Source organism: Pimephales promelas, chromosome 6 (genome assembly GCF_988280905.1).
Source record: "Pimephales promelas chromosome 6, fPimPro1.hap1.1, whole genome shotgun sequence".
NCBI classification, from domain to species: Eukaryota; Metazoa; Chordata; class Actinopteri; order Cypriniformes; family Leuciscidae; genus Pimephales; species Pimephales promelas.
In genome coordinates this window covers 37,666,182-37,689,972 of record NC_142774.1, presented here as the reverse complement: position 1 = coordinate 37,689,972, position 23,791 = coordinate 37,666,182, and the positions used below count along the sequence as shown (strand labels likewise).

At 42.4% G+C, this 23,791-nt stretch overlaps 2 protein-coding genes across 3 annotated transcripts in view; both read right to left on the bottom strand.

Annotated features, from left to right (window-relative positions):
* klf7a (Kruppel like factor 7a) overlaps positions 1-23,791 on the bottom strand; it is a 52,193-nt gene that overhangs the window by 20,684 nt on the left and 7,718 nt on the right. The gene's annotated exons all lie outside the window — the stretch shown is intronic.
* LOC120487658 (uncharacterized) lies at positions 1,313-8,328 on the bottom strand. 2 transcript variants are annotated; one of them, XR_005624480.2, is made up of 2 exons: positions 1,630-8,328; positions 1,313-1,400 (listed from the first exon to the last, which is right to left on the bottom strand). XR_005624480.2 is itself a non-coding variant. In XM_039683925.2 (2 exons), exon 2 carries the CDS (start codon positions 7,729-7,731, stop codon positions 1,849-1,851), a length of 5,883 nt encoding a protein of 1,960 aa, XP_039539859.2. In that variant the 5' UTR covers positions 7,732-7,929; positions 8,159-8,328; the 3' UTR covers positions 1,313-1,848. The 2 variants fall into 2 exon arrangements, 1 of the variants encoding a protein (XP_039539859.2); XM_039683925.2 differs by having other exon boundaries at positions 1,313-7,929; positions 8,159-8,328.

The window sequence follows — 23,791 nt, the reverse complement described above, 5'->3', positions numbered from 1 at the left end:
TGGGCATACACACTAGCAATAATTGATGAGTATATTATGAAAGGTCACAAACTTCTCATTTTTAATTTGTTGGCCCAGTTGGTAAGAATCGCTCCACACATTCTTCGGTAAAAACAAAACACTAGACAGCCATAAACATGTCTCAGACGCCCGAGCTCTATTTCCACTTGACATGCTGTCTTAAAAATCCTACACTGAAAGCACAAGATGCTTATAAAAATGGCAAGATGTGATGCAATGGTAAAAAACGTTGTTCTGATGCATATGTACATTGACAGGCAATTTAAAAATAGCGCAGGCAAAACTCTATCGTTCTGATTTTGAGTATTTAAGCAGTCAAAATGAACATCACTAGTGACAACCACTACTAATGACAAAACATCACCACACACACACACACCCCGTGTCCTCCAACCTAGCCTGATTGCTCCAAATATCTTTTGATCGCCTGTGATTTGTAAAGCTGTGCAGCAGTTTCAACACAAACCTGTGCTTTGCCTAGTTAGGATATAAAAATAGTACACAAAACGCAACTAAATAAACCCCATTTGCATCTCTACTCCACCTTACAAAGCGTGCACGCATCTAACAGTGTCTAATGTCACTGGGTGCAGAAACCGAGCGAGTGAAGCCCTCCTGCCGGCACGTCGTGGAATGAGCGACTGTCAAACATCGAGAGGTTGGAACTGATAAAGTGAGTCATCTGTGACGTGCCCCGCAGCGAGCACAGCTGAGGATACGAGAAGGCCCTTCGCTGTCAGTCACGTAGGTGCCTGTTTTTTTGGAAGCCTGTCCATCGGAGCCGATTTGTGACCCGTTCCTCGCCGCGGGTTTGGCGGCGATCTATCATCTGTAAAATGACGAACCTGGCTCGTGATCGGGTGTTATGGCAGTGATGTTGACACGTCTGTCTCTCCTAGTCGAACCCGCTGTGCAATTATCTTTTCCGCATCTGTGCACCTGTGACAATATGTCACTTCCTCTTGCGTCTCGGCACACCCTCTAGCCATCACAACGCCACCATATATCTGGCGTGAGCCGAGCAACAATATAAGACCGGCTATCGCTTGCACTATATTAAGTTTAATACAGGATAATCTGATTTGAGAGTAGGAGATACCCTCATACAATCTTCCACTCGCACCATGACGCTCAGCGGGGACGCCGTCGCGCGGCGCGCCAATTAGCATCCGAGCACTGCCTCCCTCAAGCAGACAGAGCTAATAAAACAAGCTTATTGTAATGGGGCTCTACTGGTTGCGAAAATTAGTCACCGATATGGGGTGTCTAGTCAGGACACGGAAGGCAGGAATACTTGTTGAAAGCTTTAATGTATACTTTCCTAATACAGATGCACAGGCACTATTTCTATGTATAAACTTTACTGTGTAGGTGTGGTTCTAAAGAAAAGGAAATAAACATTGATGTCAACTAACATAACACAACTGAGGCTAATACTCTCTCTAGTCATTTAAATAAACAGGGCTAAACATATCCTGAAATGTGAACTTCAATAAGAATGCCATACAATCTACACATAATAGAGAAAAAGGCTGTTACTGACATTTAACCATCAAATGCTAAAGTCACTTATTAACTTATAATACTTTATAACTAATGATAACTTACTTGTGGTCACTGACGCACACGAACACAACCTGAAGCTTATCTTGCAAAGTGAAACTAAACTGAATGCTGTTCTCTGCAAACCAGGGCATGTCTCAACATGTCAGAAAAGGGGCGTGGTCTGATCGATCACTCGCTGTACTGCTCTGTCCAGTTCACATCACTTGATCCTTTTGCACAGCCGCCCCATAATTCACGATGTGAATTATCTTCTAGAAAGGCTCAACTATCCACCGGAGCTGTTGTCGAGACATTATCCGGGATGGCCGGCAGCTCAATGAGCTTGGCCACCGGTCTGGTGTAGGTTCTCTCTTCCACCTGTACCTCAGCAGTCCTCACTTTACCATCGACACTCCTAATGGTCTTCGTTACTCGTCCCACTGGCCACAATGCCCGAGGTAACCTTTGGTCAATTACCATCACCACTGTACCAACAGTGAGATTCTCAGTGTCCTTTACCCATTTCTGCCTTGACTGCAAGAAAGGCAAGTAGTTACGAATGAAATGGGTCCAAAACTGGTCAGCTAACACCTGACTGTGCCGCCATCTTCTCCGACTTAGAATCTCAGACTCAGGGTACACCACCTGAGGAAGCGAAGAGTCAGGCCGCCCCATGAGGAGGTAGTTGGGAGTTACGGGATCCGCATCGGCTACATCTGTTGACACGTAGCCCAGTGGCTTGGAATTGAGGATTCCTTCCACCTCAATCAGAACTGTCTGCAAAACTTCTTCGGTCACTGTCTGTGCTCCCAGAGTGACGTAGAGTGCAGCCTTAATGGATCTGACTTCCCGCTCCCAGGCTCCACCAAAGTGAGGTGCATTTGGTGGATTGAACTGGAAACGGATCTGTTGCTTAGCCAACTTGATTTGCAGCTCTTCACCCATGGCCTCAAAACTTGCTTTAAGCTCGTGCTCCCCTCCGCGGAAGTTGGTCCCACAGTCAGACAGAAGCTCAAAGGGAGTTCCTCGTCTAGCCACGAACCTTCTAAGTGACATGAGGAACGAGTCGGTATCCATGTTAGACAGCACATCAAGGTGAACGCACCTGGTCGTCATACACTTAAAAACAATTCCCCATCTTTTTTCCGTACTCCGACCTCGCTTGACCTGGAACGGGCCAAAGCAATCTACTCCTGTCGAATAAAATGGAGGCTTCAGGAGGCGGAGACGACAAGGGGGTAGATCCGCCATCTTAGGAATAACAGGCTTTGCTCTCCATTTCTGGCACTCTGGGCAGGATCTCTGATGACGACGCACAGCTTCGCGGCCTTGGAGGATCCAAAACTTGCGTCGGAGCTCTGCGAAGACCCTCTCTGATCCAGGATGGAGTAACTGGTTATCATATTGCCGTATGATAAGTTTGGTAATATGGTGCTTCGGTTCTAGCACAATTGGGTGTACGACATCTTCTTCCAGACTAGTAGAACGGCGCAGTCTACCACCTACTCGGATAAGGCCCATAGAGACGTCGTACTCTGGAGCAAGTGACAAGAGCCGACTGCTAGATGGAAGTGCTTTCCCTGCTTTTAGGCACTTAACTTCATCCGGAAAGCTATCATATTGTGCTCTCTGAAGGATTCGGAGTTCAGCCTCTCCGTAGTCATCCGCACTGAGGGCGCTCGACTGGAAGGCCGCCCCGTGAAGGGACTTACTTGTTGCCTCAAGGAGATCTTCAAAGGTAGAGTGGTCTTCAGGGGCTGGGATCTCTGGAGCAGTAATGGCTGACATGAACCCACAGAAAGCAGACCTCTTCATCTCTGTTTCATCTGGGACCTCCACGAAAGAATTTGTAGCTGGCCAACTCTCACGTGGTAACCGGAGGAAGGCTGGACCTTGGCTGAACTGGTTTGGTTTGGCTAAGTTGGATAATGTCATCCCTCTTGTGATAGGATCTGCAGGATTATTCTGAGTGTCCACATACCTCCATGCCCGGTGATCTGTTAGCTCCTGAATCTCAGATATACGAGTTCCTACAAACACCTTGTATCTGCAGGACTCTGACTTTATCCAGGCAAGTACGGTGGTGGAGTCAGACCATAGCACTGTGTCCCTCAACTGAAGGGTGAGCTCCCTCTGGATCATCTGGGCAAGCTGAGCTCCGGTAAGGGCCGCACAGAGCTCAAGGCGTGGCATTGACTGTTGTTTCTTCGGTGCCACTCTTGAGCGTGCCAGCACAAAGGCTACATGGACTTGGCCTTGAGGATCCTCACCACGTAGGTAAGCAACCGACCCATAAGCGGACTCTGATGCATCACAAAAGACGTGAAGCTCGAGGGTGATGGCACTTACATCCACGTCCAGTGGGAAATAACTCCGGGAGAGACTGATCTTTGGGAGCTGAGGGAGCTCTTCTTCCCATGTAGTCCAGGCTTGCAGGAGGTCGACCGGTAAGTTTGAGTCATCCCAGTCACGGTCTTTGGCCCACAGTCTCTGGACCAAAACTTTGGCCCTTGTGGTGAATGGCAGGATATGACCTAGGGGATCATACTGGCTTGCTAATATCTTATAGATATGTCGCATGGTGGTCTGGCTTGGGGCAACCGGGCGATGCCTGTAATGGAGTGTGTCCTCCATGAAGTGCCAACTGAGGCCTAGCGTCATCTCTTGAGCTTCACCATGCATCTCAGAAACCCATCTTTCGCTGCTATCAGACTTGGCCTCCTTAGGCAGGTTGCAAATCACCTCTGGCTGATTACTGGCCCACTGACGAATTTCGAAGCCACCTGCAGCTAGAAGGTTTCTAAGCCTCGTCACAAGGTTACTTGCTTCTACTACAGTGGGTAAACTCTGCAGGCAGTTATCAACATAGAAGCACTGTTCGACACTGTGGCGGACATTCTCCCCTGGTTGACTTGACTCATTGACGTGTTTCTGTAGAGCAAAGATCGCGCAGCAGGGGCTGCACGTTGTCCCGAATGGCAGGACCTCCCACTGGTACACTGATGGCTGTTCGTCTGTCTTTAGATCCCTCCAAAGGAACCTCAACAAGGGCTTGTCTCTGTCCAGAAGGCGGATCTGGTGAAACATCCCTTTAATGTCACCACTTACTGCGACTCGATGCTCTCTGAAGCGCAGGAGGACTCCAAGGAGTGAGGGTCCTAAGGCTGGGCCAGGAAGGAGGTAGTTATTCAAACTTTGTCTGCCAAGCTGGAAGCTGCAGTTGAAAACAATCCGTTCCTTGCCATTGTGTCTGACCATGTGGTGGGGCAGAAACCATGACTCTTCTGATGAGTCTGCTTCACAGGAGTCAATCTTGTTGACATACCCAGCAATCTCCAGTTTCTTGATCTCCTCTCGGTAGGTAGATGCACGCAGTGGGTCTTGCACTAACCTTTTCTCTGTGTTTCGCAGGTTCTTCATCACAACTTCCTTTGAAACTTTCAGCTTGGGCATGTTTGGGACTCGTAGAAGGGGTGTAGCGTACCGATGCACTCCGTTCACTTCTACACGGATGGTCTCGGCCTCTAATAAGTCCACTGAGTACTTGTCCTGTCTGGATCTGGTCACTAACCTCTCACTTTTGAAAGGCAGTGTATCTAACTGCCACAACCGTTCAACTTGACTGAACAGCTCAACAGATGGGGAGGAAACTGTGGTGAACAAGCACTGTGTGGTGGGAAGCTGTTGCTGCAGGTATTTTGCTGGGCCTTGGAGTGTCCAACCGAGCTTAGTCTTGACCGCTGCAGGACCACCAGGGGGACCTAAATGCACTGGCTCAATCGGAACGATCAGATCAGCATTATCTGATCCAATCAGGAGGGTTGGCTGAGCTCCATCAATGGGTGGAATTGTCAGACCTCGTAGATGTCGATATCTTCTTTGGAGCTGGGTAACTGGGTAGCTGTACTGAGAAAGGCCTAAGTGTTCACCCGTGAATGCGCCTTGAATGGAGAACCTCTTCGTTGGTTGGGAAGCAGGAGTAATCGTAAATGACACACGAGAGCCTGACAGTATCTTGATGTCTTGACGGATAGTACGGAGTGTGAGGTCTTCTGCTTGACCCTGTACTCCCAAGCGGCGTGCTGCAGATGAAAGCAGGATGGTTCTCTCAGAGCCATCATCCAGCACTGCATATGTGTCGAGTACTTTATCCTGGTATTGCAAATTGACTCTGACAATCTTCAAAAGCACCTGGCTATATCTATTTGGCTGATCCAGGTAGTGAGTCTCTGCTGTCGACATGATGGTAGGCTCGTTCTCACTCCTCTGGTTAACCTCGTGTAGAACAGAAAGGTGCTTTGACTTGCAGAGGCGACACGGTTTCTTGAGGTCACAGGCGGAGGCTAGATGGGAACGTCCGCATCTCCAGCACCTTCTCTTGACTTTAATCCAGTCCACCATCTCTGCTTTGGTAAGCTTAGCAAAACTCTCACATTGGCTGAGGTAGTGTTCTGCTTCACAGTAAGGGCAGTATATCTTACCCTTCACTTGGGTTCGGATAGAATGAGCTACCTTGGAGGGCGTGTTGGATGGATGGTTACTGGAACTGCCTGTCCCATGCATAACAGTAGTGATCTTAACATCGGACTTCTGCTGCTTGTATTCTCTCCTATCTTTCTCACTGTGAGCTTGAAGTGAGGGCTCAATGTCCAGGCATCTGACTTCTGCCTTTAGCCATTCTGAAAAGTCAGTGAGCGTTAGCTTCAACTTATCAGGATCCTTCCTATACTGTTGACGACGAAATCGCTCTTGCTGGTGCTTGGGGAGCCTGCTTAGAAGGCGCTTCACATTTGAGCCACAGTGGAGTTCCTCATGGCCTTCACCTCTGAGAGCTTTCAGCATGCCGACTAGCGACTGCACTCTAATGGAGAACTCATCAAGTGCCCTATCACTTCGGATCGGGGGTAGGCGTTCCATGTCCTCTATCTCTTTCAGCACAAACTGATATGGACGTCCATAGCGTTCATCCAGCGCTTTCAGAGCTTCAGAGTAGGGCATATTAGACTCTGCATGGGCTAGCACGAGGCGATGAGCTTGTGGCACCTTGACATGCTTCAGCAAGATGGCATACTTGTAATGCTCGGACTGAGATGGATGAAGAAGGGTGCTAAGAGAAAGGCGTAGCTCCACATATTGAGCTCTATCCTCCTGGGTGAAGTCCGGAAATGTTGGGCCTTCTATATTGAGGGGTGGATGCTGATACCCAGTGGAGGGATAATGAGCCAACATGGCTGGATTTCCTTGGTAGAAGGGTTGGGGTACATAAGGAGGCTGGAATGTTGACTGGTGCATGGGTAAAGGCATCATCTGATCAGTAGCTGGACTTACATGTAGCGATCTGGGAGGAGCCACATGTGGAAGATAGTTATGAGGCTCAGGTGGCACCAGATGTGGATTTCCTAACTGAGACTCTCCACTTCCCTTGTGCTGGCTGCTGGTTGTAGCTGCGTTGAGCTTACAATTACTTGAAATGGGATAGGATAAGAGTGAGCTATCTGAGGAGACATTTCTTAGAAAGCCTACTGAATGCTGTAGGCCCTGGGGTGACCCTTTAGGATGGCTGGGCTGAAGGTGAGCTGGTGGATCGTGTTCAGTATCCTGCTTAATAGACTGAATGTCATGGCATGGATTGAGCGTGTGCTTAGGGGGTTGAATGACTCGGCTAAGAGGCGGAGGAAGTGTCATTTGTTCTAGCTGATGGGTTATTTCTGCAGTTTCACTTGGGTGATTCTCAGTTCTGTGGTGGTGAGGAGCAAGGGCTGGGGAAGGCTGTGGTTCACCTCCTCGGTCTGGATAGAGTTTTCTTACTGGGGTCTGATGCCGTGATGACCTCCTTGACCACTGAGCTGAGGTCTGAAGGGAATGGTGCTGCAGGAAAAACTCCAAAAGCTCTGTTTGTTTCTTGGCCGTTTCACTCTGTTGGCGCGCTGTCTCCAAAGCCTGATGAACAATGGCGTCATTTGCATTCTGCATTGGTGTCATTGAGGATATGCTTCTAGCAGGACTGAGTAGATTCCTTTCCTCTTCGTGCCTGTGCATCTGCGCTAAGCTATGCTGGTCCGTATATTCGACTAAGAAATCATCCAGATATCTTGGGCGTTGCACTGCACGTTTGGGGCGCACAGGTGAAACAGGGAGGCTGATTCCTTCTTTACTGGTTGCCATATCGTTGACTCTGCTCCGGCTCGAAGGACCATATATTGTAATGGGGCTCTACTGGTTGCGAAAATTAGTCACCGATATGGGGTGTCTAGTCAGGACACGGAAGGCAGGAATACTTGTTGAAAGCTTTAATGTATACTTTCCTAATACAGATGCACAGGCACTATTTCTATGTATAAACTTTACTGTGTAGGTGTGGTTCTAAAGAAAAGGAAATAAACATTGATGTCAACTAACATAACACAACTGAGGCTAATACTCTCTCTAGTCATTTAAATAAACAGGGCTAAACATATCCTGAAATGTGAACTTCAATAAGAATGCCATACAATCTACACATAATAGAGAAAAAGGCTGTTACTGACATTTAACCATCAAATGCTAAAGTCACTTATTAACTTATAATACTTTATAACTAATGATAACTTACTTGTGGTCACTGACGCACACGAACACAACCTGAAGCTTATCTTGCAAAGTGAAACTAAACTGAATGCTGTTCTCTGCAAACCAGGGCATGTCTCAACATGTCAGAAAAGGGGCGTGGTCTGATCGATCACTCGCTGTACTGCTCTGTCCAGTTCACATCACTTGATCCTTTTGCACAAAGCTGGTTATAAAAATGAATGAGGAGCCCGTGGAAGAGAAGCACTACGATATCCAGACCAAATGCAAACAGCTGTTAAGCAAGTTGACAGAGAAATGCTCTATTAATTTTTGGGAGATGATTTAGCATCAGCTGTCCCCAGCTAAAGGCTGTCGGCGGCGGAGAGGCAACCGGCTCTCTGAAAACAGGGGAACTGGGGTTATTTGTCAGGTCAGGTTGTTGAACGCTGTCCTATTACATTTGTCAAAAGGTCTGAAAGGGGAAAACGTGCTCGGAGAAAATAATCGTTTCTCGGCGGCTGGATAACTGCATTTTCAATTTCAAAGAAAAGAAGGATTGTTTGCTGCTCGGGTTATGGGATGTTTCCATATTGACCTCCATTGGGTGAACTAACACTCTACAAAGACTAAGAGCGACATTTCAGATTGTAGAATGCGACATTGTTTCGTGAATTGTTTTGGCAGTCTGATATTGGCAATTCACTTTTGTATGGGATACAGTATTGAATGCGAAATGCCTATAGAGTGGTGCAGGTAATACTTTGCCGTTGGCTGATTTGTCAGGGATTTATAATGGGGTTTTCCAATTTATGAGTAAAATAAAGCCTGTGGTTAACATAACTTGACAATACATTACTTTAAAATAACATAACTGCTTCATAATTTATGTTTTTCACTATGGGTGTGTGTAAATTACGTTGTAGAACAAATCGTCAACGTTGTGAATACCACGGGCTTTATTTTACTCATATATTGCAATACTCCATTATAAATCACCAAAGGAAAATCTTGAAGAAACCAGCGGCAAATTTGACTTCCAAGTTCTGACGTCAAACCTACACCATTCCTATTCACTTCATAGATTTCTAAAGGTTAAACCAATATGTGGCGACACATGACTGTTTAAGAGTAAATCGAGTCATTTACTCAAACTATTAATTCAAAAATATTATTAAAAATATTTTAAAATATATTACTACACTGTGAAAAAAAATATTTTCAAGATTTGTTATCACATTTTTTCTTTTGTCAAATCAACTTAAATAATTTATTTAGTTCAGATAACTTATTATTTTGAGTTTAGGATGATTAAATCAATCTCCTTCATTGTATTAACTCGCTTTTTCCAGTTCAATCAACTTAAAATTTTAAGGCAACCAGGTTACTTATTTTTTAAGTTAAACCAACAATATTTTCAAAGTTTTTTTTTAAATGCACTGTAAAAAAATATTTCCATGATTTGTAATCAAAACATTTTTCTTTTGTCAAATCAACTTAGATAATTTATGTAGTTCAGATAACATAATATTTTGAGTTTCTGATGATTAAATCAATCTCCATTGTATTGACTCAATTTTTCCATTTCAATGAACTTAAATTTTTAGGCAACAAGGTTACTCATTTTTTAAGTTAAACCAACAATATTTTTTTGTACAGTGTGGTAATATTTCACAATATGATTACTGTATTTTTTCATCAAATAAAAATTTGCCTGGTGAACAGAAGATAATTTTTTCAAAAGAAATATTTCAAAGGGATACATCATTCCTCACTGTAAATGCTACAAAATGAGTAATGCAAATAGTATTTCTTGCCATTCTGACCATACCAACTGTCTGATGTACTGCTGGCAAAACACATGCAAGCTGATTAGCCATCTGACATAACAAAGAAACCCTTCCAAAAGGCTTTTTAAAGACCAGGCACTGTTAGATATACACCGAATGCAGCTATCCACTTACGCCAATGACACCCCCCTGACGGATGGGCTTAGAAGTGAAACTCATCCAGCCTGTTCTCTGATCAGTCATTGATCTGTAATGTAATGCTTGGGCTAAGGGGAGAGGGGACCACAAATGACCACCTGCCAGTGCTTTGATTCAAGAAGGGACTGGCCAGCTGGCGGCACCCTGAGACACAATCCCCCTTCAGGCCGCGGCCGATCGATAGGACGGGGGGAATGATGGGGCCATGTGTGATCTCATCAACAGTGGCCCTCAAAACTTGCCCTGCCTTCCATTTACAGCCTCGCCAGGCAGAGCCTAAAAATAACCTACATCTCATCTGCAGGAAGCTTGCAGACACACACGTTCACACAGTCTCGGGCATACACAACCGACGAGATGCAAGAGCCAGACGACTTGGGCTCAAACTGCTAAGAAGACTTAATAGTGGGTTAAAAGCATTGTTACTAAACATAAACAGATTTAGGCCTGAAACAAACTTGTGTTCGATTATATTTTTGCATGGATGCATTTTGGCAAGTCTTTTTTATCCAAAGCAACTTACAGTATATGTATTCCCTGAGATTTGAACTCATGACCTTGCCAATGTTCTGTTTGAGAAAGAATATAATACACATTGATGAGCTAAAACATTATGACCGGTCACAGGTGAAGTGATTATCATTGATCATCTCCAAACAAGGCCACATATTAAGGTCTAAGTAGATTAGACATTAAGCAAACAACCAGTTCTCATAATCGATGTGTTGGATGCAGGAGAAATAGGCAGGAATGAAGATCTGACCGACTTTGACAAGGGTCAAATTTTTATGGCAAGGTGACTGGGTCAGAGTATCTTGTTGGTTGTTACCAGTCAGTGGTGAGAATTTACCAACAGTGGTTCGAGGAGGGACAAAACACAAAACGGCGACAGGGTGTTGGGCGCCCAAGGATAATCGATGCATGAGGGCAATGAAGGCCAACTGAGAGCCAACAGACGTTGTGTGCCATTTACCTAGGAAAGTAATGGCACCAGAATGCACTGTGGGACAATGACAAGCTAGTGGAGGAAGTATGATGCTCTGAGGAATGGGCTTTTGGGAAGTCTGGCCATTCATGTGGATGCAAATTTGACGTGACACAGACCTAAACACTGTTCCAGAGCAGGTACACCCCTTTCATGACAATGGTGTTCCCTAGTGGCCTCTTTCAGCAGAATAATGCACCCTGCCACACTGCACACATTGTTCAGGAATGGCTTGAGGAACATAATGTTTTTGTTCTGGCCTTCAATTATTTTCTTTTCCATTAAATCAAAGCATTTAGGTTGTTGATTGTAAAAGAGAGTTTAAACTAGGCAATGTGTATACAGTAGTAACACCATTTAAAGCAACTTTGAAACAGCAATTGCTATCGCTCATTACCCCCACAAATGCATGCAAGGCGAGACTGGACACTTTTAAGCCTGGTTTCACAGACAGGGGTTAGATTAAGCTCGGTTTAGGCCTAATTGTGTGATCACACCGGACGCGACCCAGCAAACAAATTTGGGTTCTGGGATCGTTAGTTTTTGGTTCCCAGAACGTTCCTAGAACTTTCCCTTAAGGTTAAGGGAATGTTCCCTGAACATTCTCCTTACGTTATATAAAAATGGAACTTAATAATAACTTACATGGAACATTCCTATAACGTTCTTGTTTGGTTCCCAAAAAAATAACCACATGGGACCATTCGGGAACGTTAGGGGAATGTTCTGCGTTTGCTGGGGAATAGCGCATCAAATTCGATGACGCTTTGACGCTTGACCACTTTGTGTTAATTCCAAGCGGCAACATTCTAATCTGAAAATGAAGCCTACCCGGAAGTGCGAAAAACTGCAATACATCTCAAATCCGCTAGAGGGACGTCCCAAAAGGGAGCAAATATCCATAGACGTCATGTTAAAACATCCGTTTTACAGCATAAATTCATATGTTTACAGTTTGGTCCCATGGACTTTTATTGTAATCTTCAATATGTTCTGCGTGCCTGACAACTGTGAGGGGGTGAATTTTTTTCTAACTGGTTAGTTTAGATCGTATTTAGATATAAAATGTATGACAAATAAGGGCGGTTAATTTTGACTGACAGCTGATAACGGGCTGCGCCGAGTGAATTTGACGTCTCGGCCAAGATCTGACACAACACATCATACCACCTCTGCATCCTTTCTGAAACTTTTGTATTTTGTATTTCCCAAGATTTTCCAGTATGGTGCCGTCCATAAACAGCCTCAAACCCGTTCCTCAGAGAGTCTATGGGTGACATCACAGACGCTTTGTCCATATTTTTTACAGTCTATGGTTAATTCGCGCAAATTAACCATGGAACAGTCTTTAGGTCTGTGGCACGAGCCTGACGCGCTATTCGTATTCGCTATTCATAAAAAATTACATTTATTCATTTAGCTGACGCCTTTTTCCAAAGCAACTTACAATTGATATGTCAGAGGTTGCACGCCTCTGGAACAACTAGGGGTTAAGTGTCTTGCTCAGGGACACATTGGTGTCTCAAAGTGGATTCGAACCCGAGTCTGGTGTATTACTGGTGCACACCTTGAGACAAAACAATGGCAGTCATGTTTTTTAAGATATGCCAGTACAGTGTTTTCAGTTAAAACAGCTTTTAAGCCTTGTCTGGTAAACTGGATGCAGATGTGTTAGCCAAGGCTCTGCATTTGTATACTTGAGTATGTTTCTTGTCTTACTTGTCATTGTGAACCTCAAATTAACAAGAAAAATATATATATATAAATGAAGAGTTCAGATGCAAAAGCCATTTGAAATTTTCTTCTAAAATGACCATTTTTATCAAGCTTGTATATTTAAGTTCAGTAATTTCACTTAAATGACAATTAATAGGTAATCTTCATTGCCATTAAAGTGAAATTACTGAACTTAAATACACAAGCTTGATAAAAATGATCATTTTAGAAGAAAATTTCAAACGGCACTTAGAGGCTTTTGCATCTGAACTCTTCAAATATATGTATATATATATTATTACCCAGAGTGGTTTCTAAGCATCCTAGCTGACATTTTCAGAGAAATGACATTGATCTAAAGTGTGCAAACAGAACACACACATTATCGGAGTGCGGCCGTTAGCTGAATGTAGGCTAATGCCTCCTGACACCTTTAAGTAACCATAAAGGCAAAGCTGGCACTCGTGAAATGGATCCTGAAGAGCCCTGTTGACATAAGCATTAATAGGAGCATGTGCAGTGAGGAACAAAACAATGGCCTCCACTAAAGATGTAATGGTTTGTCATCTCCTTGTTGATATATGGACCTGTCCTTTTCCAAACATAGCAAACGGCGCCATCACATATAACAGGAGCAGGAAGATAATGGCTTAATTATGCAAGTGCTTATCAAGGTACCTTCGCAAACAGAATCTTTTCAGCTCCGAATTTTAGTAGAGATGCTTGCCGCAGCTCGTTTAAAGGTGCTAAAGGTACTGAGTGGCATGCATTTTGGGCCTGATAAACCGGTCGCCGGCAATATAGCAGATATGACATAACGCCAATTAAGAAATCACACTCTCGCACCAAGCATGCTGGCACATTTTTACAAGCCGGAGGCAAATGAAGCGCCCCAAGTGTTCCTGTCCCTCCTGAGCTGTAGCGCTAATCTTATGCTCACACTTAAGGGGGAAAGGCAATGTAATTAGCAATAAACCAGCCTTCTGATGTGTGTGGATCAATCAGCACTAGACCATTTAAAGCTAGTTTTACTGTGGGAGGAAGGAAGCACTAGCAAAGAATGTGCACTGTCCGTTATTTTCTAGCCTATAATGTGACTCCTGCAAGCTAAGTGTTTACTACAGCGTGTTGTTTTTCCAACAGCATTTACATTTTGAAAACATAAAATTAACTATAGAATATATTCTATAAATATAGAAATACTGTAATTTAACCAGTAATTTAACTGTAATGTAATATAATTTATTATATATTTTAACATTTATACGAATACCACATACACATATCAATATATATGTATAAATGTTCATTTTGATGTTCTGACATCATGTCCTAACCAGATGCGATGCGATAAGATTCCAGCGACAAATAATTTGTCTGTCCACACTAGACGTAATGCGACTGCGAGATGCTTAAAAATCAATCAAAACCCACAGCCAATCAGAAATGTGGGTGGAGTCCCACGGCAAGTGCACAGCACTGGTAGTGTTGTGCTGTGTTTCTGATGCAAATAATTGTTCATGAATCAGACTAGATTGGTCACACTGTATGTTTCTGATTCACAACTAAGAACCAGCAACGAGTCATTTGTGACTTTGACTTGGGCTGCGTCCAAAATTTTAAAAAAGCTGCCTTCGGAGGCTGCACACATCAAGGCACGTCCGAATCCAATGCGTTTCCCCGTCCTGAGATACCTTCAACTGATGGATTTTTGAAGGCAGCATAGATATGCTGTCTTTGATATCCCACAATCCTGTGCTTTCCATTCGGTGACAGTTGAGTGAAAAAAAAAAGATGGTGTCTGAAAATTGTGGTTGGTGGTCTGATTGTGTGTAAATACGCATCTGACCAAAGTTTTCCACTTCTGATGTCATTTCTAGCGATACATGACTATTGTAGTAGTAATTAAATATTTGTTTATCACCAAAGCTCACTCTAATTGGCTGTAGATCATTAAACCGTTACACACTGCCAACAAAATCATTGCCTGATAAGGCAGCGAGGCGCCAAGTTTTCGGATGCAGCCTTTGTGATTTGGGAATCGGCTCATAAGAGTCACTAAGAGTTTGTGAAGTCTCTGTTTAGTCCACTTTGTGCAATGAGCTGTTGATAACTCTGACTGCAAGATCAGCTGATACCAAGTCAGAGTTAGCGACTTTCCATTGTTCCAGGCAGTTCGGCACAATACAGTAATAGTGCCAATAGACTGGCTTGTTAAAACCCCCAGGTTAGAGGTCACTGCATGGGCACAGAGACCCAGTCAGACGCTTCATCAGCAAAACTATGTCAGGCGTGCAATAGCGCTTTGTGCTCTCCGCAACCTAGCACCTCGCCAGTGTTCTCTCCACGTTCGCTCTATGCGTCAAGGCCTTTGTTACTCTAATTGTCAGAGGGAGTTCATTTGAATATGAATTAGTGTTGACATTTTCCCTTGCAACGATTTGAGTGGAAGCTAAAAGGGAGTAGGCGCCTTGATATCAGCACGTCGTATTAATCCACAAAAATTGTGCGAGGGCTAAATCAGGATTTACAAAAGGACAAACATTAGCGGTGGTGCCTCGAAAAGTCAATCCAATATATTTTTCATTGATTTGAATGCTTGAACCATGCAGCGATGCTTCTTGAAGGAAAATAAAGGACGGGGTGCCAGAGATAATCCGAGCGACAATGCCAGAGCGCGCGGTATGGGATCCACTATCTAGCTTTAACAGGATTTGGTTGTTTATGCGTTTGCGGGTTGCTTACGGGCCGCAGTCTGGCAATGCTAGCTAATCTTATCAAGATCCACCAATTTTCATTAAAGCACTCATAGAGCATTAAGTCCCAGCGTGAATCCATTGATAGTGGGGGAGTGAAGGGGGTGTTGCTCATTTTAACTGAGGGTTAACAGCTTGTTACCATACAAGGGGCGGGTGTCTGCCCTGAGGATGGGGCGACCTGTTGTGGCACGAGGCAGCGGGCCTAATCCTCATAATGAGAGCCACAAAGACAAAAGCATTAAAGCATGGAGGAAAATAGGGGAAAAAAAAAAAACAAAACAAGAAAAACCTAGGCTACACAACGACATTGCTTAATGAGATAAAGGGTATCAGAATACTTGATGTGTAGATCTATGACCACGAATCTCAGCTTTTCTTGTAAACGCAACACGTTTCCACCCAATTTTCTTGAACTGCATTCTATGATCGGAGACGGCGTGTAGTGCAGTGTGTTTTGCATGTTGCATGTGGAGATTATTTGGGATGGGAAATATGAAGAATGATTCAAATTTCTCATAATAATTCTGGTTCCTTAATGGTTCCATCTATTTGGAAAAAGAAATACAATTTCACTACCAAATGAAATATTTTCAGTAAATAAATAAAAAATAAAAGTGAACACATTTTTTAATGTCTACGGAGAGGTGGCCAAACAAAATTATTATTATCATTATTTGTATAAAGTAGAACGGAAAAAAAGTAATAGTTGCTCCAGAGGCGTGTGACCTCTGACATATATAGCAATTGTAAGCGTCAGCTAAATGAATAAATGTAATTTAAATGTACTTAATTCAGTGTTTCTTGCATTGCTTTGTAATTATTTGTGAAATTTAGCAATTTCTGAGTGAAAATAGTTTCCGAGTACATCGTACTCTTAAAAATATTTGATTTGACTCAAGTAATTTTCTCTCATTTGACACCAAGTTGCTTTTTATCAGCATCGTATGGCTTCTAGGCGGCCTGCTCATTAAATATTAGTATTAGTCATTTAAAAACCCATTGGTCAACCACTAGTCATTTTCTGATCGTATCATTTCTAACACTCCCATAAAGGCAAAATGCAATAAATAAATGATTTTACACCAGAGATATATCTCCATATCTTACCTGCACAAGTCAGGACGCTTCTCAAACCAATTACGTATTAACTGTGTAGTCCAAATTTCAAGTGAGAAATTGACAACTGCACACATCAGCATGAACCATGGTACCATCATGAAGATTCTCCCTGGTGTCCTACTCTCTCCTCCTTTTGATTTGCATTACAAAGGGCAGGATCAAAGGGCTCAGGTTGGGTAAGCTGGCAGTGAACATCCCTCTACAGCGAGCCATTGTGTTGTTATGCAGCGCACATTCGACACAGTGCAACAGGCCTGGTGTGGGGAAATTCCCAGCGCGGCTCGGATGAATCCGATGCAGCTTTTAGTTTAGGCCAGTTTCTGACCAAAAGACAGGATTTTTGGGGTGTAATTGTGGTGATTGCGTAAATTCTTTGGTGGTGTGCTTGCATGCAAGTTATAAATAATTAATAGGTGATTTCACACATGCACATTCCTTTTTTGTCATTAAATTAATAGTATTAAACATGTGAGCATGGCAAATGGTCCATATTGATTTAATTTGTACACAGTAATTTTTATGTAATATTGCACTTTGTGTCTGACATTCCCAACCATTTTCTTACGCTAGACTCTACAACTAGCCTTGTGGGATTTGAACATGTTCCTAATACCACTGTATCTGCAAGCTTAAGATTTCAATTTAATACATTCACCCCTAGTTTCACAGACAAGTCTTAAGCTAGTCCGAGACTAAAATGCATGTTTGAGGTGTTTTAACTGTAAGCAACTTACACTGACATATATGGCTGCATTTACACTGTAGGTCTTGATGCCCCAATCCGATTTTCTGACTATATGACCCGCTTACATTATCTTTTGAAAGTGACACGTATCCAATTTTTGCATTTACACTATACACTAGGGGTGTAACGATACATATTCATATTGAACCGTTCGGTACGAGGCTTTCGGTTCGGTTTTCGGTACCAACATGACATCATGACTTTTGCGTACACATACACGCCACTTTCGAGTCAAGTGGCGTGTTATCTCTACGCATTTTGAGCTATCCGCGTGTATGTCTACGCCATTAACGTCCGCGTCATTCCGCGTGTCTGTACACGCCGTCAAATGTAGGAGTGAAACGAAGCAAAATGTAGATCTACATCTGGGGAGCTATCTTTTTTTTCCTAGGATGGTGAGGGAACAGTCATAAATGCCATTAACCCCAGTGACGGTTAAGTTTAGAGACGGGGTTGAGGTAAGTCATATATTTATATACAGTAATAACGTTAAGTCAACGGCGTTCATAAACACGCTGAAAAGCGATTATGCGTGTTGATAGCACGCCAAAAATGGAAATACGAATTGGCGTGTCATACACACACTACTTCATGAGATCATTCTGTCGGTACGCATTTTCGGTTCGCTGGACCATTTTTCCTGCCGCCCAAAATTTCGTTATTTCAAATGTAGTGGCAAGCGTGCTCATAATGTACGAGACGCTGGCGTGACCACAACATTGCCCAACATCAAATAGCAAATGTAATGTAATCGGAACAAAACTGAGCTACTCGTTATTGTGTGGTTGACGGATGGACCATTTATCAGTTTGGACCGATGCAGCGCGAGCAGATCTTAATCAAGCAGCACCGTTACTATACAGCGAAATCAGAAAGAAAAAAATGAGAATTCGCCACTAAAATGTAATAACATCGCTGCGAGATCTAGTGAGAAACATTCACATTTCTCCGTTATTAACGGATCAAACCATGGAAACCAGGAAGAAACATTGTGCCATGAATGAACTATCCAGTGTCCACAGATCAGCAGCATTCACCATGGATTTACTGTATAACACTACTAACTGTAGGTTTGGCAGGAATAGTAGGCTTGCAACATGACATCATGACTTTTGCGTAAACATAGACGCCACTTTCAAGTCAAGTCAGGTATTGGTATCGGTATCAGTATCGAACATTTTGTTACGATACCCAGCCCAAGATCCAGATGTTTAATTTAGTGAAACTCGCCATATTTAGGGCAATTTGAGATTAGTTGATTAACAGATGCCTAAATCAACTGACATCCTTGACAGTTTTCAATGCATTTTCAATTTCACCTAACCACAACGGCAAATTAATTCCTTTATCCTCAGTATAACATTATTTTGATCAATCACACACTGCCTACAGGGTGGAAGTGTTGTCGTAGTTAAACTCATCCCCTCCTACCGTTGACACACACGCACATGCAATGGCATAAATCCGGAGAGCCAACTGCAAGCGGACACACACCTCAAGGAAGCGCAGAGCTGCCGTTTTCATATTCCCTCCATCTCAGGGAAGTGCGACAGCCCCCGCCTTCCTTCCCATGGTGAGTTCATTGAGTTCAGTCCATTAAGGCAGAGCCGCTATAGCCTACTTACTGTGGCCATTTTGAGTTATCGCAAATAATTTACAGCCAAGTTTTGCATTGTCTTCAGAGTGGACTGAGGATGCAAGATGGAGTCCAGACATCTTGACAACTCCCACTCTTGGACCCGTTTACTCATGCTGACCCTTCTCTGTTCCTGTATGCGATTAACATGCCGGTTAATAGAGGACAGTGAGTCATGCTTTCGGATGGCAATTCTAGCCTATTGTTCTCGAGGCACGTGGGTAATGTTTCAACCTCCACGGATTGAATACGAGAGTCCGAGCCAAGAGTGAAAGCGAAACCTTGGGATTTGAGTCGGGGAGGACGATCTTTTTCACACCCGCTTGAGTTTGCGGACCCACATCTGCTGTGATTCAAATGACTCATAATTGGATTAATTAGAGGTAGATGATTAAATACCAAAAAGCCCTGAGCACAAAGGCTTTTAAAGAGAGCAGGATAAATAGATACTGTATATTTTAGACTTATAACTCTTTGTGCATGTTCAAACACAGATAAATGAAAGAATAACAACAACAAAGTTGTTTGATTTCGAATGAACATGGCACAGGCTTATATGTAAATGACTACACAAACCAACTTAAAGATGGTCTCATTTCAACTATTACTCACTCCCACAGGTATTTCTAGCAATGCATCCCAAAATAACTTCCGACCCAAATAGCTCTCCCATGCTAAAACAAAGACAAACCTCCTTATGCCACAAGAACTGGTAGGTGTGTACAGGCTCTACTAAAGAATAGGTGATTTGATGCACTCTGCTGCTTTTATTAAAAATAATTAAAGAGTGTGTAAAACACAATTTGTGAAGAAGTCCAATGCTGGATAAACACTAATCTAGATTAGTTTTTGATTGATTAATTGAATGTAACTTATTGTAACCTGTGTTTTGGAAAGGTGCTGTATGGAAATAGACTAGTGCACAGATGTTAAAGGAGTAGTTCACTTTAAAAAAAAAACAACAAAAAAAAACTTTTGCTGATAATTTACCATGTCATTCAAGATGTCCATGTCTTTCTCTCTTCAGTCGAAAAGAAATTAAGGTTTTTGATGAAAACATTCCAGGATTTTTCTCCATATAATGGACTTCAATGGGAACCAAACGGTTCAAGGTCCAAAAGATACTTTTAGTACAAACTGCAAACTGTTCAAAGGGTTTTAAATGATTCCAGACGATGAATAAGGGTCTTATCAAGCGAACCGAACGATTTTAAACTTTTACCAAGTCATTTAGTTAATTCAACGAACGAAACAAACGAATTTACTCTGATTTTGATGAACGAGTTCGAACAGGAGAGTCACGAACGTGCATCGCAGTACAAAGCAAGGCAAGCATTTGAGCTCATAAAACGTAAACTTTGTTATTTATTTATTAAATGAGCGATCGTTTCGCTTGATAAGACCCTTATTCATCGTCTGGAATCGTTCAGTTTGCAGTTTGTACTGAAAGTGTATTTTGGACCTTGAACCGTTTGGTTCCCATTGAATTGCATTATATGGTGAAAAATGCTGGAATGTTTTCATCAAAAACCTTAATTTCTTTTCGACTGAAGGAAGAATGACTTTATGGTGACTTGAGATAATCAGGATTATTTTATTCTATTGACAGGCATTGTTTTTGTTTCACTAAAAAGATCAAACTAAGGATTTTGAGCTAGCAGAGAACAAAACAGTCAACAAACATAATTGATTTGCTCGGCTTAAAATATTAATAACCTTTGCCTCATTCAATTATATTTTAGTTTCTTTTCAAGGCGTGCAACTAAGATACAAAACACGCTGCTATGTTGTGCAATCTTGACACAAACCAATTCAGCTTAACTGATGTACATCCAAATTTGGACAGTGCTTTGCCAGCCCTCCTTTCACTTCCTCCAGTGAGCAGCAACTGCAAAGCAGTCAGAAAGAAAGAATGTGTTTGCCTGCTTCAGCAGAAGGGATGGGGTGGTAAGAACTGGGTATTGCTGTATCCAGGTGTTACAACGCAGGCCAGTACTGGAGCCGAGCCAGGTCATGTGAACCTCAGACAACGGTAACTTGGAACATATGGAAATACAGCTGGCTTTGCATATATGGCACGGCTGAGTAAGTCACATATGCACACACACAGACACTGAGGCAGTAGAAGTGCTGAGCTCAGCAATGTTTCATGGAGAAATCCCTCATCTGACACTCACATGCACAAATTCACAATTGCATGGTGCATGCATATAGCATGATGGGGCTTTCAAACATGCTTTTCCAAAAAAAAAGCATTACAAAACTGCTCGTTATAATGTGCAAATGTTTCTATTAAATTATTCTAATGATTGCACATAAATGATTCATTGAATCAATCCATTAGATATAAAAAGCTGAATTTATCCTCAACTGCAGCAATAGACGGGGTGATTGATTGAAGCTTGCATAAACCTTGATAAACAACGCCTCTTGTCACTTTAAGTTTCATGACCCATTTTGAGGCTGAAATCTTGCTGCCGGTGATTGATGGCTTCTGATGAAAAAGGAGAAGAAAAGCGATGGGATGTTTACAGAGAGAACATTGTCCTTCATTGTATCTCTCAAGGTCTGTTGGAAGACTTTCTCTGGAGGTATCGCAGGAGACGCTGGCTGTGAGATTCCATGCATACAATGACCGATGAGGAGGATGACGCCAAAACAAACAAGTGCGATAGCTGTAACAAAACGTGGTTCCTTAGCAACGCGTTCTTTAATAATCCTGCTGTCAGTGGCAAACAACATAATTAAAAATGAGTGACTGTTTCAGCTGGGATAGAATAAGAGAGGTCATGATATCACTCTGAAATTTGAGTTCTTTACAGAATGTAGTTAAAGGACAAATTCGGTATTTTACAATTAAAACCCTGTTTTAAGATCGTTTCTGATGAAATAGAGCAGTTAAGATTGTTTTTTAGACAAATGCTGCTGTCCCGAGGATTTTCAGTTTCTGTGGTAGCACCCCCCACCTTCACAATGGTTGCATAGTGTACAGGAACAATCCTTTATAAAACGCGTAAAACTTTAGTTTACAAAGACCGAGTGGTCTGAGGTGTTCACTGATATGCTCACACAAAAATCGCTGCAAAAGATGCTTTCCAACAGGTTTTATCGTAGTTTTTGTTCAACTCCATTGACTTGTATTGTATGTTCTGTGATGTACGGTATTACCCCGCCGATGGAAATGGAAATACGGTTGTTTGTATTCTTTCTGTAGTCTTATGCAGTCGCGGTATCGTAGGCTACACTATACAAGTGGTTTGCTTGCAATTGGCAAAGGTGCATTATCGCCACCAACTGGGCTGGAGTGTCTATTATTCAAGCTCTCAGCGAATGTACGGTTGTGAGGCGTTCGGAAAAATTAGTCTACAGTTTTACAACGAACGGTAAAACACCTGTTGGAAAGCATCTTTTGCAGTGATTTTTTTAGTGTGAGCATATCAGTGAACACACCAGACCACTCGATGAGTTTCACGTCTTTGTAAACTAAAGTTTTATGCGTTCTCGGGACAGCAGCATTTGTCTAGAAAACAATCTTAACCATTCTGTTTCATCAGAAACGATCTTAAAACAGGGCTTTAAGTGTAAAATACCGAACTTGTCCTTTAAGTAGAATGTGTTATTTAAAGTGACAGTTCACCAAAAAAAATGTATAGTCAATTCTGGTAGTCATTTGCTCACCCTTATGTCACTCAAAACTTTTATGACTTTCTTTTGTGAAACCCCAAAAAATGTTCAAAAGATGATATTTTAAAGAAGGTTTGAAAAACAAAACAATATCTTAAGTTCCGTAGATGTAAAATGACATTTCCGGGGTAACTATCCCTTTAATAACACTGACACGTTTTGACTTATTTAAAATTGACAGATTTCGTTAAGGTCAACAAAAATTGTTCACAACCTATTTTAATTCTGCAATGAATGAAATTCCAACCAAGTTCTTCAAGATTTAAGACACACACTTGCAGGAATGCACACTATACCATTCAAAAGTTTGGGACCGGTAATATTTATATTGCATAAAAGCTCACCATGGCTGCATTTATTTCAGCAAAACTACAGTAAAATAATAAAATAACTTTTTAATCTTAGTATATTTTAAAAAGCAATGTATTTCTGTGTTGGCAAAGCTGAATTTTCAGCATCATTACCTTCAGAAATCATTCTTGTTATCAATGTTAAAAACCATGATACTTCATTTTTTTTTTTCAGGATTTTTTGAGAACAGTATTTATTGAAAAATAAGTCTTTGCTGTAAGTTTTGATAAATTGTAGGCATCCTTGCTGAAAACAAGTATTCCATTTTCTTAAACTTGCGTGACCCCACACTGAATCATGTAGTAATGACCCCAAACATTTGAATCGTAGTGTATAGTAAATAGGGTGAATTTTGATTCCACGTTGCCTTTAAAAGACCAATCTTTCTGAAACTTTCCACATGAAAGTGAGACTATTTGCATTTCTTATGCACGTTATTGCCAGTTCATTCCCTGCCCTGCACCGCCTTGTAAAAGTTTTACATTCTATCTTAAATGAAGGGAAAATCGCTGTCAAGCTGTGCGCAAGACTGAAAAAAAGAGCTCAGTTCTACTCGGCCTGTTAATCAAAGCCTCGAGTGCCAGCGCTGTGTCTCACGTCTGCGCTAGATTCGGGACTCATACATAAAGATGCTCCACTTCACTCCTTTCCCCTCGCTCCACAGCTCTGGGTGCTGACACTTACTCCAGAGGCCTT